Consider the following 18,448-nt stretch of genomic DNA (forward strand, 5'->3'; position numbering starts at 1 on the left):
GGGGAATTGGAAAAAAAAAAAAAAAAAGGCTACCCGTTGCCGCGGCAACGCCGGCCCTCAAACACACAGGAGGTCAGACAAGCGTGTCCGAGTCATTCCCGACGTGACAGTGGTTTTGCCATTAAAAAGCCCGGCCCGGCGCGGTAATGATACTTCCCCCAGCGCGGTGGGCGGGGCTCTCTTGCGGACGACCCCGGTCGTGGGCCCAGTCTGAGCCGCACTCACAAACTGGGAGGCGACACAGGAAGCTGGAGGCTTCCAGTAAAAACATGTAATTAGAAACACATTGGCTGGGGAGCTTTGGCATGATACACCCAGCAGGAAGGGAGAGAGAGAGAGACACATGCAGGCAGGGAGGACTGAAGTGGGGGGACAAGATCACTGGGTCACTGGGAAAGTCCCAGGAGGAAAATCAAAAGGTTGGGAGACAAAGAATGGGGGGGGAAAAGACATGGACGGTGACAGGCAGGACACATTGTTAGAGACAGAGAGAGACATCTCCACACCCGGTCCCACCTGTCAGCCCCTCTAGGACATGATGCAGACAATAACACTCCCTTCTCCTTCTACTACTGTTTACTAGATGCAGCATGAACGCTACCGTACGGGAGGGTGTGCGTCGGTGCGGCCCGGAGGCCTCACCACTAACAAGCGGGAGGTCGGCGGGCAGGAGCAGCGAGGCCGGGGCGACTCGGGGCCACGCCCTGCATGGCCACGCGGTGAACCGAGCTCCAGGGAGCGGAGAGGGTCACGTGTGATCCGAGAGCCACCGCTAACCACGCTGCCCAGAACGAGGGATGCCCCCCCACCCCCCCCCCCCCCCGAAACCCGGTTCTAAACAGGAACTGGTTCTAAATAAGTAAAAAACCCGGAGTAACGTCCTCTCTTTGTATCTCTGTGTCTTTGTCTCTTGGTCTCCTCTCAGTGCAGCATGAGACTCACATCATGATCAGAGAGAAGGAAAGGTTGTAGAACTCTGGTCGTCTCAAACACAATAAAACCCTCACAGGTGAGTTCATCCCAATGTGTGTTTGTGGAGCAGCCGTCAGGTAGCGGTGGTGATGTCATACGGTAGTGATGTCATACGGTGGTGATGTCATACGGTAGTGATGTCATACGGAGTTTGATCAGAAGAACAGGATCATCACTGAGATCATTGATTAGATGAGTTTTAAAGATTTTATAACTTCTTGTGTTGCTGCTCAACAAAGACTATTTGTTTACATACAAGAATAATAAAGAAATGTGGATTCTGTTCTTAATTGTCTTTTTTTTGTCACAAAACAATCAAAAAGAACCGATAAGAGCACTAGTATCAATAAGATCCTAACGATACCGACCCTACCTGAGACATCGTGCAGGTTTAGAGTTCAATGCACCGAACGCCGGTGCTGAAGCGTAATCTAACATGAACACCAGTAATTAGTTAAGGGCTAAACAAACAGCACACCGAAGGCAGACATACTGTCGGAGTGTTTCTTAAGAAGCCACAACCACAAAACACTTCACAGAACAACTCGCTGCTTCGCTCCACCGCTCACGATTCAGACTCTCCCAGAATGCTGTGCTGAAGGGGGGACGGACGTGAGAACAGAGTCTCTGCGTCCACAGAGCGAAACCATCAGAGAGTGTGGCTTTACAGATCAGCCGAGTGGTGACTGTGGCCTCGGTGGAAGCTTTAATTAGCCCGACCCAAGAATAGTGCTTAGATTAACAACGAGAACCCAAACACTTTTAATCAACTCTCAAAGCGTCCCCCCCCCCCACCCCCCCACCCTCCCCCCTTACATCAACAGTTCACAAACACATAATTACAACGGGCGGAGGAAATGGATGTTTGGTAAGTGATGAGGTTTTATACATTTCAAAATGCAAAAGTGTGAAGTGACAATTCACAGTCTGCAGATGCTGAATAAACAGCTGGAAAACATGAATCACAGTGGCAGTGAATGAAGGTGTGGACGTAAAAACAGGACAGAGTTCTACTGAAATACACAAGACGCTGTATTGAACAATGATCAACAAAGAACTTCAACACACACTGTAAGGAACAGCATCCCTGGGCCGTTCAAACCGCATCGCAATCAACAAATACATCACTGAAGTCAACGAACAGTACTTTGGATTTTCTTTTTGTCCCGAACACAACTTGGGACGCAGAAACAGTAACTTTAAGCACCAAAAGTCTGAGGGACAGACAGAATCTCATTCATCTTCAAATAACAATGTAAGGTTGTCTGCTTAATTATTGCTAAAAACAGACGTCTAGTTTTACAGGCACTTCCAACCAGACGTCCCATAGCACCACTAAAACCATGCAACTTCTTCTCTGCAAGTTTTCTTGGGGCCATTCATAAATATAGATCTGAAAACGTTTCTCTAAACCTCGGGAGACATTGAATGTCAAAAATAAGTTTCATGAAAACTTTTGTTATCAGTCTCGTATCACGCGTGCAGAAACGTACAACGCCACGTGGTTAACGTTGTGAAACGATTGGTTATGGACACAAAAAAGATCTTAGTTTATGTTAAAATAAAAACGTAATGTAACAATGTAATGTACAACATAACTGGCGTAAATAAATATCCGCTCTTAGCGGACCTTCTTGCATAACGTTAACATTAACTTTTGGTTTCACACGAGACACAAACAGTGGTCACCTTAGTGAAAGTCCTGTGTTTGTTTGGCAACCCAGTCACCAGAAAAAAAGTTGGCATTGTACGTTTCTGCAAACCACAGGTTATGTTGAATGTGGACCATTCTGAACCAAAAAACGGTTTCATAAATATGTTTCATACAACGTGACAACATACAACGCAACGCAACATTTGGAACGCTACAGTGTAACGCTGCAAAGTAATGATACAACGTTACGCTACAACATAACGATACAACGTTACGTTACAGCGTTACGCTACAGCGTCACACTACACCGTTACGCTACGGCGTTACATTACGGTACGGTACGTTACAACGTAACGCTACAACGTAACGCTACAACGTAGCGCTACAACGTTGCGCTACAACGTTATGCTACAACGTTACGCTACAACGTTACTCAACATATCTTGCGTAAATCATTAACATCCGCCCTATGTGGACTTTCTCACTCTTAATATTCATTAAACGTTATCGCTAGTTGTTTTACACCACTTGAAAAATCATCCACATTCAACATACCCATGGATATCATATAATGACACATTTTCCTGGTTACTGGGCTGAAAAAAAAGCATGAAAGACTCAGAACAGCACGTTTATACTCTCTGAATATCGTGTAAATAAAACCTTTTACTTGTGAGCTGTTTCAGATTTTGTAGCTGGTTAGGATTACCGTTTGCAGGGCTCTCTGTGTCCTGCTCGACCATCCTGTTTTAATACTTTCATTTTGAAAGGGAGCAGCATGGATTAGAAGTTTGCTCTTAGGGCTCAACAGAGTCTAAATATTAAACATGTTTGGGCACCAGGTAGGTCAAACAGAAAGAGTAAGCTTTAAGGTCTTTGGTTAGTAGGTGTTCTTCCACACACATGTACAGTACCGTGTTCGAGCGGTTAATGCTACAGTGGAGGTCAGGCTGTGACCGTATGAACAGTAACACTGGTTCTGTGAGCAGACACAGCGGCTCAAACAATAACAATATGACAAAAAGATTTACAGAAGTACAGCCTATGTTTCCACTATTAAATACTCGCCCAAATGTTTCCCATATTCTACACGTATGTATCTTTAATAACAACACTGCTGCTATCCATCCATCTGTGTATACAGTACGTATGGACCACTGTGGTTGCAGGAGGCACGAGGCTGGACTTTATCTGAGGAATCAGATATCGTTCCAAGCCGGCGGTTCCATAATTGGCTCTAGCTACTCCGTCTCCCCGTGGACGTTCTCCATATGTACTTTGAGGTAGTCGTTCCTGGTGAACTTCTTGTGGCACAGCTGGCACTCTGCCATGGGCCGGTTGGGGTTGTGCGTGAGCTTGTGCCTGCTGAGCATCTTCTTCAAGCTGAACGACAGGTCACACACCTGGAAACCACACAGACACACAGGACTTTAGACGTCGGAATTAAGGAGAGAAACTGCAGGCAAAAACAGCTTTTTCATGTGAATTTTGAGAATTTTTGGTCTATTTTTCCTCCATAACTCGTCTTCTTTCAGACTAGAGGAAATAAAACATTTATTTTACTTCTTTGTTTGTTTACATCTGTAGATTTCTACTAAATTCACCAAAAGTTACCGTCACATAATGCCTCATTTGCATATTTAAACATCACATTTCAGTAAACGTGTAATACAATAACTCCTGGTGTTGATGTGAGTGATGAAGTGGTGAAGTTTGATGGTGATATCTACTAGTTCATGTTGTGACCCTCTTCACCTGGAGACTCTTCTAAATGTCTGGACTTTAACTAAACGTCTCTTTAAAGGAGCTTTTCTATCAATGGAGTTTTTCTCACACTCTGATCCAGAAATCTCCACTTCAGTAGTTCTGACATCCACCAAACTTCACACCTTCATTCCTCTCTGTGTGCTGAAGCTTTCTACAGAGAGATATCATAAACTCCCTCTGTAGAAACCGTTGAGTCCAATATGTCAACAAAATGAAACCAAGAATTTTGAAATGAACTTATATTTAACGTCTGATCTTGTTTACCAGATCCTCTCTGTGGAGCTTATCACAGGAACAGCCGGAGACACGGAGAATGATTTTGTAAATCGTACACGGTGGACCGTGGCGACAGATATCGTTTTTTATTTTTTTATCCCCCCCCCCCCACCAGCAGCGGGAGGGAATGCATGCAACTTAACATCCATCATAAATGAGCCATTTTACACTGAACAAATGACTCCATCGTCCTCCATCAATCACCATAATCCGCCTGCTGGCTGCTGTTCAGCTGCAGTTTAACTCGGTGCTGCGAGAGTCACAGCACGAGTCCTCCTCTCTCCATCTGTGAAGAACTTCACAGCAATGAATCTCACAGACGGTTTGCATCTGTGGCCACAAAGAAATAGATGTGAATGAAATCGTCTTTAGTTCGAAGACAGGCTTCAGAAAATTCCTGTTTTATTATTATGTGGTCGGTCCAGAAATACAAAAATCTGTCTCTACCTCTTGTTGAGTGGTTCAATGTCGGGATGAGCTCAGGGTACGGATTGTATAGCATCGTATGGAAATATTACTTTTGATGATCCCCATCACACTTTTTTGACGACGACACCAACAGATGATTATTGATGATCCGCATTGGCAGCTATGGATCGTTGTTATTGTTTTGTTATAACAAAACAATAACAACGATCTGGTCTACAAGACTCCTTACTTGTTTTTTCTTGGATTTAGTCAAGTTGATCACCAAAACTACATTTTACAGATTACATGTGAACACATCATAATATTATAATGTACCTTCAGCCAGTACTTTATTTACACTGTGATGGTTAACGTTAAAACTTTATTTACACTGATGGTTAACATTAAAACTTTATTTACACTGTGATGGTTAATGTTAAAACTTTATTTACACTGTGATGGTTAACGTTAAAATTGTATTTACACTGTGATGGTTAACGTTAAAACTTTATTTACACTGTGATGGTTAACGTTAAAACTTTATTTACACTGTGATGGTTAACGTTAAAATTGTATTTACACTGTGATGGTTAACGTTAAAACTTTATTTACACTGTGATGGTTAACGTTAAAACTTTATTTACACTGTGATGGTTAACATTAAAACTTTATTTACACTCTGATGGTTAACGTTAAAACTTTATTTACACTGTAACGGTTAACGTTAAAACTTTATTTACACTGTGACGGTTAACGTTAAAACTTTATTTACACTGTGACGGTTAACGTTAAAACTTTATCTACACTATGATGGTTAACATTTAAACTTTATTTACACTGTGATGGTTAACGTTAAAACTATTTACACTCTGATGGTTAACGTTAAAACTTTATCTACACTGTGATGGTTAACGTTAAAACTTTATTTACACTGTGACGGTTAACGTTAAAACTTTATTTAATACTGTGATGGTTAACGTTAAAACTTTATTTACACTGTGATGGTTAACGTTAAAACTTTATTTACACTGTGACGGTTAACGTTAAAACTTTATTTACACTGTGACGGTTAACGTTAAAACTTTATCTACACTCTGATGGTTAAACTGAGTAATCGATCAATCTGTGGGGGGATCAGTACGGATCTTTGACCACCACTAGTTCTATGTGAACAATTGTACAGTTTATCATTCGTTCTTCAGTTTATTTAACCCTCGTATTAATGTGATATCATGTTCCAGCTTTGTTATCCAAATATCTTTCAAACAGTCAACAAATCTGCTCCAGTGTCAGTAAAATATGAGATCTTTTTTCACAAAGTGAAGCAGTGTCGGGAGCCTCCTCGTCTCCCAGATGTTACCGGACGCTTCTCCAACATGTTTAATGCTGTTATGACAGAAACTGCTCATACAGCCCCTCTAGCTTTGTTCTGGAAAATGTTCCTGGAACCGTGCGACCCCCTTTTTTTTGTCTCACTCAAAATCAAATGCACATGTTATTTCTATTATCTTCAGAATTATTAACATGAGAATGTCTCCTTCCACGGCCGAGGAAAAAAAAAAAAGAATCCAGATGATTGTTGGGAGACGCTTTCTGATGCTTCACTGACGATGAATGGGATACTGAGTCTGTGGTCTGAGACAACAACGCTGTGCCCATTTTCTGCTGTGGAACTTGAGGCGGTGCCACGGATTAAAGGCTTATCGGGGTGTTAAAGCTCAAACGGGAATCTTGAGGATCCAGAGTTGGGTGATGGATTAGACGCGATTGTTTCTGGTTTTTTTCTTCTATGTTCTTCAAAGAATTGCGAGATATTTGGATTCCAGAGTTACGATCTAAAAGGTTTGTGCATGACTGAGTCCGACTCCGTGGACCCTCTTCAGACAAAAAACTGCTCCTCAGAACGTCGTCAGGTTTTCAACAAAGCAAATTATCTGAGTTTAAGTCAAGTCAATATGATAAAGTTTTACTAATACTAATATTCTTTGCCTTTCTTATATTTTGGAGTTTTTGGAACTACAGTTCCCATAATGCTTTGGACGTGCAATTTTGTTTCCACTGTGGCAACACATTTTTTTTTTTATCCCCACCAGGAGATAATGGGATCGGTAGAGTGAGTGAGTGAGTGAGTGAGTGAGTGAGTGAGTGAGTGAGTGTGCATCTCTGTGTCTGTCCACGGCCAATCTCGCATGCTTGGGTGCTGGATGCTCAAGGAACGCACACTTTTTATTGCCTTTTATATACTGCCATTGATTTATCGCTGACTCCTCTTTCACCACTCTTAACCGACCTCCAGCAGGTAGAGGGCGGCTAGTGAGACACTGTGGGAGTGGAAACACAGTTTTAACGTTTTGGACGATGTGTTTGGCTAACAGCTAACCGCTAACGGAACTCCCAGTACACACACACACACACACACACACACACACACACAGTTATTCCGTGCCTTCGTATTGAGAATCAACCTCACGTTTACACGCATATGGTGAAAAAAAAACACGTCCGATATACTTGCGGTCTAGATTGGGCGGTTATCCAATCAAACATTGCAGCAGTGGCATCATTAAAGGTTTGCTGAAGGTTTGCAGCTCCTTCAGACAACTATCACTGGAAAACTTGAAAACACGAGGGTTCTCAGGCTAGTTCTGCAGAGATACGGTTCGCCCTTCTTTCTATGATTTCTCAGTGGTTTTATGGACACTGATTTGCAACAGACATGATGATATCTAATACACAAGTTTACCTTGTCTGTGTAATCATGTCTGACTGAGTTATGACTCCAAGAAGAAGCATCTTAAGTACTCAAATTGACCGGGTTGGTGAGCAAACCAGACTCCATTGACATTCCTGTTGATGTTTTTAGAACACCAGTTTGCACCTGTCCCTTTGAAGTCTCGCAGCATCAATTTGCGTTTCTCACTTTCAGAAAATGGCGATAAAACGAAGCACTGAAAAACAAAGTTTCTTTCCAACATCCTCTGTTCCCTCCACCCTGGTCTCTGAGAATCATTATTACTGCTGCAGTATTATAAGCAGAGGGTAATTTCTCCCTCTGATCCTCTCAATGTGTTTACGTGAGATCAGCCCACTCGGCCCCCCCAGAGGAGCGAGATCACTATCTGCCTCTTACTGATCCCCCCGCTCTGCTTCCCCACATCTGGCCTTGTGCCATCACTTAAACACACACACACACACACACAGAGAGGCGAACACGTGCGAGCTGGTTGGATACTCACATCACATTGGAAAGGTTTCTCTCCCGTGTGGGTCCTCATGTGCTCGTCCAGGCCTCTCTTCTGGCTGAAGGCTTTGTTGCACTCGCTGCATTTATACGGCTTCTCCTGCAGCGACGCACACAAACACACCGACGTTTGAAAGATGCAGCGGGACGTGTTAAAAACAATAACACTTCACATATGGACGGAAAAAAAAACCAAACCCTGCAGGAGGATTTGTGTCCATTACGGCGTACGACGGGTTAATGACACACACGTGTGTGTGTGCGTTGAAAAGAAAACACGGCAGGAAGACGTGGAAATATATACATCGCACACACACACACACACCTCTCACTTTCACACTCCCTGTGAGTTTATGAAGGTATGAAATGCCCCTGCAGTAGGGAGGAAATGACCGGCGCAGGGGCCATCGAAAACACATGGATTCCTCAAAAGAGCAAGGAAAACACGGCGCAGGAGGATTCCCTTTGAACGCGTTCGAGAGCGCCGTACAATATCGCTCCTCTGTCTCCACACCTCATCAGTTCACCAAAGAACATTTCCCCTGCGCCGTCTCAGCGTCAGTCAAAGCGCCAGTCAAAGCGCCTATCTCACCGTGGGTGTGTTTCCAAGCCGAAAAAACAAGTGTGTGTGTGTGTGTGTGTGTGTTCAACAGAGGAGGCGTGACTGAATCCGGTGGTGACACCTAGAAGACGTGAGGAGAAGCGTGGAGAGATAGCGGCAGCCGGTTCCCACTGTCACTTTTTGGGAGGCCTGCTGATAGCAGAAGAAGAAGAAGAAAAAAAAAGGCTCGACCCAATTCGAAAGCTTAGTTGTCATGGGAACGGGGGTGAATGCAGGAAGTGAGGGTCCTGGGAAAAAAGGCGCTATCGTGTGGGCGGGGCAAAGGAGCGCCCAGTGACACGGGATACAAAAGGAGGTAAAGATCAGGTTCACTGCGTGCTTTAAGGCTTTAAGGACGCAACTGTGTGTGTGTGTGTGTGTGTGTGTGTGTGTGTGTGTGTGTGTGTGTGTGGAAACAGACTCTGTGATCTGATGCAAATTTCCACTGAAGTCTTTTAAGGATTCTTTTTTTTCCAAAAGGCATGAGCGCTTCTTGTATGACAAAAGAAACCAGGGATCAAAGTTGAAAAGGTCAGGAAACACATGGGTGGACTTAGGTGATGTGGCGTACCCAGAATGCATCACTCTGACCCCGGTAACATCGAACATCTGTACCTGGCGACCTTCACTCTCCAGCAGCTGTTCGCCGTCGGACCTTTTGACCCGGGCTTTTCCTCTCGACCGGACCGCTCTCGGCGAACGGCGCGTCCGTCAACGCGAAGGCGGGACGTTTGTTTGTTTGTTTGTTTGTTTGCGTCTCGCGGGTCGTGTCGGCTTCAGGGAGCAGTTAGAAATCAACAAGCAACACCGACCCACATTAAATACAGTAAAAAAACAGCAACGCTTTCTTCCACAATAAAAGGTGCGTTTTATTGTGAAAAGGTGCGTTTTATTGTGAAAGCAGTGGCACATTCGCGCTTAGCTCACGTTAGCTAACGACTACCCTGACGTCTGTCCCACGGAATATTTTACTCGCTTCAGCCTTTTTCAGTCCAATGACAAAATTTCCGCATCTTCATCATCATCATCATCATCATCATCACAATCCCTTTCAAGCAGCTTAGTTCAAATAGTCAACTAAAGAGACTTTTTTTAAAAATAAAATGCGCATTTTTTAGACATGCACCCACCACCAGAGATCAAAACAATATCATCAAAAAAGAAACTCTCAATGTCCAAAATGTCATCGGCATTAAATGTGTCCCATTCAAGTCTGCCGACGCTGCGTTTTTTGTGGTGAAAACGTTAAACGCACTTTTTCGGCCAAACGACATTGGTTCTGCTCGACGGTGACTTCATCTGGCTCTGCTGTTTGTAACTGTTCAGCCCATATTTCAGAGCGCCGTGAGCAAAGGCAGATCCGGAGAGGGGGGGGGGGGCGGGCATTAGGAACAAAAACATCAGTCAGTTTAATCAGCGGCTCGCTACAAAATTATACCTGCCTGTTTCTACTGAGGGGGGGACCTGAGCAGGATACGTCCATTATCGGCTCGCCGCTCTGGACAGCGTCAAACGCAGGACGACGTCTTTGAGACCCGCAGAGACGACGATGATGGAAATCTACGGCGAAACGAGTCGCGAGTGGAAAGTGTCGCTTTGGTGCAGAACGTCGACGGGTCGAGGAGCGACGGTGGGAAATGACCTCACGGTTTTCCCTGACTCCCTCTACAGTCACATGTTCAGGACCATCGAGAACATGTTTCAATGGTGATTGTACCTACGCTTCAATGTGCTGTAAAGTGAGAGAGAGACAAGAAGAAGGAACTTACTCGAGTGTGCGTGCGGATGTGCATCTTCAGGCCGTCGTTCTTGCTGAAGGCTTTGTCGCAGTAGGGACACTGGTAGGGACGCTCACCTGGGGGACAAATCACCGTTAGTGAGCGTGAGACAGGTTTAAAGTGTCTGGTGAGAGAGACCTGTCAATCACTGTGTAGCCCCGCCCCCTAAAGCATCCCCTGCTTTATGGTCTGTTTGACTCTAAATGGAGCATAATGTACTAAATGAACATCATGCTGTATTGAAGAAGACTGTAAACTAGAGATTGAGACCATAAACTCATGTTTACAATGTTTACTGAGGGAATAAATCAAGAGAGAAGTAGAGTCATTTTAGACTAGACTTCTATACAACCAGAGGAGTCGCCCCCTGGTGGACACTAGAGAGAATGCAGCTTTAACACACGAAGCATCGGCTAGCAGCAGTAGTGAACGTGTCGGTTAGCGGAGCGAGACGCAAAGTAACTACGGCGATAGAGTGTTTACCTCTGCGTAACACTCCATCCTACTCTAGACAGAATGAAAGCATGTGGTCACACATAGTCAAAACATGTGTTTTCATATAGTTTTGCTGTCGTCAAACATGGCCTCCATTTCTTTCAGTTGTAACACAGACGCTCATTTTGTGGGTGAGACGTTCATGTATCTTGGTGTCCGTGCTGAAAGGTGATGCTTCAGGTGTGTGTGTGTGTGTGTGTGTGTGTGTGTGTGTTGCTGTCCCTTCCTGAACACACATTCTCTAACACACCAGATATCTTTCACTCAGAGCCGCTCGGTCCTGATGCACACTGACTCTCCACCGCAGAGCGAAAACAAATAAAAAATAAAAAGCTGACATCGGCTCCGCTATCGGAGCTTTTTTTCGACCGGCCAACAGTTTTTTTAAGGCAGCACATCAGAGGGTATGTGGCGTACCCCGGGTCGGATCAAAAGCGGTCGGGGGAGGGGGAGGGGGAGGGAGGGGGGGGGGCCAGAACTCCTCCAGATCCTATCTGAGCGCCGCGGCGATGACGACGAAGAGGAAGTGACAGGCTGTCAGTCAAACGGGGGGCCGCCGACACATGGATCGGTTTACCGCGTGCCGATCCACCGGCCCGATAGGAGCGCCAGAAGAGCTGATTACTGGATCTATAGAAGGGGATGTGAGGTAACATGTGGAACCGCACTGAAATTAAAAGTCCCAGACGGGAAAGTGCGGTCCAGAACTCTTTGGGTTCAATAATTGCTTCATATATTTCATAGACGCAGCGTCAATCAGGAGGCCACGGCGGGCTAAAACCCAGCCTCTGTAAAGTCTCCTTCCTTCGTGATGTGAGGAAGGAGACTTCTCCGAATCTCTAAATACGCCTGCGAGTGCACATCTAATGAAAACAGATACCTGCAGACACACTTTCCTTCATCTCTAATCTGCCGCATCTCTCGTTTTAATGACTAAGTGCTGAGCCGGCATAAGCAAGTGGTTTTATTGATGGGGGAGATGCTGCGGCCCTTTAAATAATAAGGTTAATTAGCTGTGTTTCCTTGGGAGTCGACGCGCAAAAAAAAACGTGCTCATTAAATCAGAGAGTCCGTCCAGGGAGTTCATGAGAAGAGTAATATCGTCTCCCGCCGCTGTGAACACAGTGCTGTGCTGAAGGAAACCTTCTCCTCAGACGGCAGACAGTAGTTTATAGCGGTACTGACATTTCACACGTATAGACTATGAGGCCACCAGGGTGTGGTTCTGTCCACAGACTGTCTCTGTAAGACGAGGACGTAGTCGCCGTGACGTCACTCATGAAGCCTCGAGTTCGGGCATTTTTGACATCTTCGATTACAGGCTGTCGCCAATAGAGGGTTTTTTTGCAGCCGATAAACAGGAAGTGACCATATGTGGACTGAGGAGGAGTGACGTAGAGACGCCGTATACGTCTCTGGTAAGAGACCTGTCAATCACTGTGTAGCCCCGCCCCTAAAGCATCCCCTGCTTTATGGTCAGTTTGACTCTAAATGGACCATAATGTACTAAATGAACATCATGCTGTATTGAAATCATAACCCACAAACCCAGAGTGTTTGGAAACAGAACCCCCCCCCCCCACCCCCCCACATGCAGGCTTTGAGAGGGCGGCTCGGGACTCTCTCCTAAAAAAAAAGAAAAGAATCCCTTTCTGAAGCCACTTTGGCCTCCAGGAGGCCGTCTGTTGACAAACAGGAAGAATCTGAATCCCAGATGTGTTTTGAGGAAGAGGAGAGCGAGTGCTGGTTCTGGTGTAGCTGTGCGCGGTGTCGGGTTGAGGCCCGCCGTCGGCCTCGGGGAAGGCATTAGCGCGCTAATTGCACCGGAGCACCGCGTGCCGGAAGTGCAGCTCTGTGGATCTCGTCGCTCCTATTGTCAGTTCATGCTCAGCGGAGAGAGAACCACGCCCGGCTGAGGACCGACTCACCTACTCACCACACACACACACACACACACACACACACACACACACACGTGTGCTGCTCATCTGTAATTCACTACGGCGACGATTTATTAATGCATGAAGGTTCGTTATTTAAAGTTCATTCATCATGAAGAAACAAAGGTGGAATATCCTGTAAACTTGATTTGGCTGAAACATATTTACTTCCTGTTTCTGAAAAATCTGAATTGTCCTTCAATGTTCTTTGTTGCTGAATGAAGATTGATGAAGTCTTTATTTGTGTCACCTCTTTCTGCTGTCTATGCGTCCATGTTGTTGGCTTCACTCGTTCTGTAATCACATTATTGGACAATAGAATTTTAGGGAAAAAAAATTCCTAAAAAAAAAAAAATTAAAATATTTTGTGTTTTTTTGTCGATTTAGTTTTTTTGCTGGTGTGAAACTTTTACGTGACCGAGATCCCCTTTTAATAGAGATTACAAATCTAAATGGGATCAACCCGGATAAATAGAAGTTAAATAAAGAAAAAATAAGAAATCTGAAAAAATGCAAACGGAGAAATTGACACTATTCTAAAACTACTTTTTGGCTAGAGCGGCAACAGTTAGTCAACCGACAGAATAATAACAATAACCTGAACATCGTTCTGCTTTGGACAATACAAGACATCGTATTTTCTTTCATTTCAGGGGCCAAACGACGTCTTAATCTAGATTAATAATCCATAGTGAATCGTTAGTTACTACTTTCAGCCTTCCTGGTTCAACCTGCTCTGACCGAACCGAGAGCGGCTCCATCCTTTAGCGCAACAGGAAGTAAACAAACGGCGTTGGAAACTGAAGTGGTGACATTCTTTCAAACGCGGGTCTGTTGTTGGAGTGTGAGCGATACTGTAACTGGAAACCCTCCACTTATTCTCCAGATTGAGCCAGATTGTTTGGGGATTATGAGGGGTGGCTGCGGCACAGAGCCGGGGCTTTATGGTAACTGATTTAGCATGTGTCGAAACGGGACACCGTCTCTTTGACCCTGGGTGTCCACCCCCCCACCCCCCACCCCCGACCCACCCCCCCGCTGTGGCCCTCACACTCCTCGTCTGCTAATCGATCCGTTTGGCACCCCTCGTGTGTCGTATGTGTGTGTGTGTGTGTGTGTGTGTGTGTGTGTGTGTGTGTGTGTGTGTGTGTGTGTCTGGTTAGCAGATGGTCGGGGCCTTTTGTCGTTTTTTCGCCCGCTCCGCTCGGTCGTTCGTGTTATGGAGATCGCTTTGTAGCTTCGGGGCTCCGGCCTGAAAGACATTAGCGCTGTCCGTCACAAATTAATTCCCGGTTTCCTCCAGGTTCAGCCTTAGACAGTGGCCCTAAAACCGTCCCCGCACCGTCACATGCCGACGTGGGGCCGGGCACCGCGAGGTAACGCGATATCGGCGCGTTGGAGACGATAAGAGTTCGCCTTTGATGAGCCGCGGGAACGCCCCCGACAACTTTTACACTTGACCTTTTCCATTACCGCCGGGGTCTCGGCAGAGTTCTCCACTTCCTGAAACAGTCGTCCGCGCGAGAAGGCATCAGACGGACTCGACTCACCGCACATGAAGCGGATCCGAACTCCCGACACGCGTCTCAATCCAAATTATAGAAGAGTTCAAGCTGCGATGGAGAGGCGCCTTTTCATCGCGGGGACGGACAGTAATTCATAATAATGATTACATTAATGCTTGTAACCATGACCACGTTCGGGACAAACAAACTCCTTCAGAGGGTAAACAAGTTCAGTGATTCCAGAGTCCGACCAGATGTCCATCTGAGGGACATGTTCTGACCACTTAAAGCTGCAATGTGCTGCTTTTTCATCCTAACAATCCCAATATGACTGTTACCAAAACAAAAGACACACCGATGGAGACAATTAGTGTCCTTAGTGTTTATAAAATACAACATTTTCTCTATTCCATGACTGGAAAAAGGAAAAGAAATATTAATATTGTTATAATATAAAGTCTTGTCTCACTGAGAAACCCACATTCACACAAAGAACAGTGGCCTCAGAGCAATCTGTGTTACGGTAATTCACTGTAAAACACATGCATGTTTTCAGTGGGGTTTTTTAACAGAAAGAAATATGCAATTAATGAGTTTTGAGAATTTTAGATTACTAGCGAAGCGCCAGTTAGTGCCGTGCCCGTTTGGGAACGGCGCTATTGTTTGGCTCCTGGGAATTGTTGGGGGGGCACAGAGCGCTGTTCGCTTATTTATTTAAGTTTATTTGTATTGAATGTCACGTGTTCAAATTGCACCAAATATCAATAAAGCACTTCATTGGGTCCCCAACAAAACATTGACCAATGAGTAGCCTCCACTTAAAAAAAAAAAGACACTCAAGCTTTTCTAGGGTCCACGTTTTAGGGTACGCATGTATACTAAGTATTACGGTAAGAGTGCGTAACAGGTGACTTCAAAATAAAAGTGACCAAGAACTAACTGACTTCCGGTGAAACTCAATAATAAAGAATACGTTTTCCAAAGGCCAATCAAACTTCAAAATAAAAGTTCTGGTGAAACTTAATCATAAAGAATACGTTTCCAAAGGCCAATCGAACTTCAAAATAAAAGTTCTGGTGAAACTTAATAATAAAGAATACGTTTTCCAAAGGCCAATCGAACTTCAAAATAAAAGTTCTGGTGAAACTTAATCATAAAGAATACGTTTCCAAAGGCCAATCGAACTTCAAAATAAAAGCCGACCACCTCGGGGTGTCACTCAGACAACATCAGGACATCCTGATGTGGAATTTCAAAATTAAAGCCCTGTAAAATGTCATATACGAGCTGTGTTCTCTCTTAATTCAGATCAGTTCACGACTATGATCCTCAAGTGTATCTTATATATATATGTTTCATACGATTTCGCCGCTGTGCATTTGGGCAATCAGCTTTTTCTGGAAAACATTTTTGCTGACATTTTCTAATCCAACTTTAAAAAGTTTGTTTGACTTTGCTGCTCAGCTCTGTTCTCACCGACCTTCAATTCTACCTCATGCTCATCTTGCCTCGCTTTTATCTGCCATGCACACATTTGTGATGCGTTACTGTGTGTAGCTTTGTACTGCGTGTTCCTTCATGTGTATCTTGTGCGTCGTGTTTTCCCTCTGTACTGTTTGTTCTTGTGTTCTCTTTGTTTTGACCTGATAAGGGACTACAGATGTTAAATGAGCTTGAAGCTACGATCCTGTACAGTGCGTCGAATAGCGACATTCGTGTTTTTGAACCGTACACGGTCCCTTTTTAAATAAATAAATAAATAAAAATAATAACATTGTTGGCACGTCCGTTTGTATAATCATACAAATGCTTCAAAATGTAGACGGCAATGATTTACTGATGTTGAGATGCTTCAGGTTGTTCACAAGCTTTTAGTTCAGTGAGTCAGATCTTGTCATCTGTAGTCCAGAATATAAACCGACCACTGCTCACCGTCTGTGAGGAAAACCAGACAGCATGTGTATTACATGTATATATACCGGGTAATAACAGAAGAGAGGGTTTGACAATAAGTGGTCTGGACTAGTAAGAACTTTTCTCTGACCACAACATGAAAGGGCCACAGATTGTTATGTTACAACATGTGTCATATTTGCTGTTTTAAAAATAACTCAGGATGTCAGGAAGTGCCAAACTAAATTGCTGGAATGGTATTGTTTGATTGTATCGTAAAAATGATGATGCCAGCACTAATACCAGTACCCTTAAAGTGATACCAATACCGATGGAGTACTTCACTTGATACCCACCATGTGAATGGAAGCTGCGTGTGTCTCCCGTTGACGAGCTGAACGCCGCCACACTGCACAGCGTTCACACAGACGATGACCCACAGTGGCGGGGTCGCGTTGTCGCTGAAGCATAACATTTTTCACAATTATAGCAGTTTTAAATTATTCTGATGGAATATGTTTTGGTTTTTTGTAGATACACAATGTGACAACTAGTGGTGTAACGGACCGTTGTGGATCCGTGATCCGTACGGATCCCTTTCGCGTCTCAGTACGCATGAACAATGACACAGTTTAACGTTAACCATCAGAGTGTAAATAAAGTTTTAACGTTAACCATCAGAGTGTAAATAAAGTTGTAACGTTAACCATCACAGTGTAAATAAAGTTTTAACGTTAACCATCAGAGTGTAAATAAAGTTTTAACGTTAACCGTCACAGTGTAAATAAAGTTTTAACGTTAACCGTCACGGTGTAAATAAAGTTTTAACGTTAACCGTCAGAGTGTAAATAAAGTTTTAACGTTAACCATCACAGTGTAAATAAAGTTTTAACGTTAACCATCAGAGTGTAAATAAAGTTTTAACGTTAACCGTCACAGTGTAAATAAAGTTTTAACGTTAACCGTCAGAGTGTAAATAAAGTTTTAACGTTAACCGTCACAGTGTAAATAAAGTTTTAACGTTAACCATCAGAGTGTAAATAAAGTTTTAACGTTAACCGTCAGAGTGTAAATAAAGTTTTAACGTTAACCGTCACAGTATAAATAAAGTTTTAACGTTTACCGTCACAGTGTAGATAAAGTTCTCCTGACGATGGTTCTCCTCCAGTACTCAGTAGAACATGTGGTTCTAGTCTCTGATCTCTGATCATGTTTCATTGTAAACAACCAATCAGTGTTTAAACCAACAGGAGGAGAGCTAGTAACGTTAGCAGCGCCGCTAACGGCTAACCAACAGGAGGAGAGCTAGTAACGTTAGCAGCGCCGCTAACGGCTAACCAACGGAGGTTCACTTCAGTTACATTATGACGCCTTCAGGCTCTGCTCAGTGAACACGAGTACTGGCTGAAGGTAAATTATAACGTTATCATGATGTGTTCACATGTAATCTGTGAAATGTAGTTTTTGGTGATAAACTTGAATAAATCCAGTAGTTTGAAGGAGATGTTTTCACATGAACATAAAGTAGATGTTAGAGATGAGTTATGAGCTGTTTAACTGCTGCTGTCTTTGTGTACTTTCACACTTTGAATGGTGGCTTTAACAAACCCATCACAGACAGCTGTGCAGAGACGACACACACTGGTTGTGTTTTTGTTGTAGCTTGTTAAATCTACACGTCTTTTAATTGTCGGTTATGCCGAGGATGATGCGTTCTCTTTGTGACTACTGCACATGTGCAAACACACTGGAGACCTCGGTCTGCCCGAGCATGTGGGAGAAGTCCAAACATTGAAGCTTGAATCATAATACAACGTAAACACTAAACCAGCATTTCTAAGGGTTTAAAGAGCGACACAGCGAAGTGTTTGTGCCACGGCTCATGGCTTCACACCGTGCCCACACATGACATGTCCAA

General features: G+C 44.1%; 1 protein-coding gene across 2 annotated transcripts in view; it reads right to left on the reverse strand.

Annotated features, from left to right (window-relative positions):
* Nucleotides 1–1,804: 1,804 nt before the first annotated feature.
* Nucleotides 1,805–18,448, reverse strand: part of prdm5 (PR domain containing 5) — a 36,652-nt gene continuing 20,008 nt past the window's right edge. For both annotated transcript variants that reach the window (XM_068725375.1, XM_068725373.1), the window contains exons 14-16: nucleotides 10,689–10,774; nucleotides 8,314–8,418; nucleotides 1,805–4,029 (exon numbers count right to left, since the gene is read on the reverse strand). In XM_068725375.1, coding sequence (XP_068581476.1) covers nucleotides 3,868–4,029; nucleotides 8,314–8,418; nucleotides 10,689–10,774 — 353 coding nt within the window. In that variant the 3' untranslated portion in view covers nucleotides 1,805–3,867. The remainder of the gene's footprint in view (nucleotides 4,030–8,313; nucleotides 8,419–10,688; nucleotides 10,775–18,448) is intronic.

This window comes from Cebidichthys violaceus, unplaced genomic scaffold (assembly GCF_023349555.1).
Source record: "Cebidichthys violaceus isolate CVI_PGR_0920_01 unplaced genomic scaffold, fCebVio1.0.p SCAF_35, whole genome shotgun sequence".
In the NCBI taxonomy this organism is placed as follows: Eukaryota; Metazoa; Chordata; class Actinopteri; order Perciformes; family Stichaeidae; genus Cebidichthys; species Cebidichthys violaceus.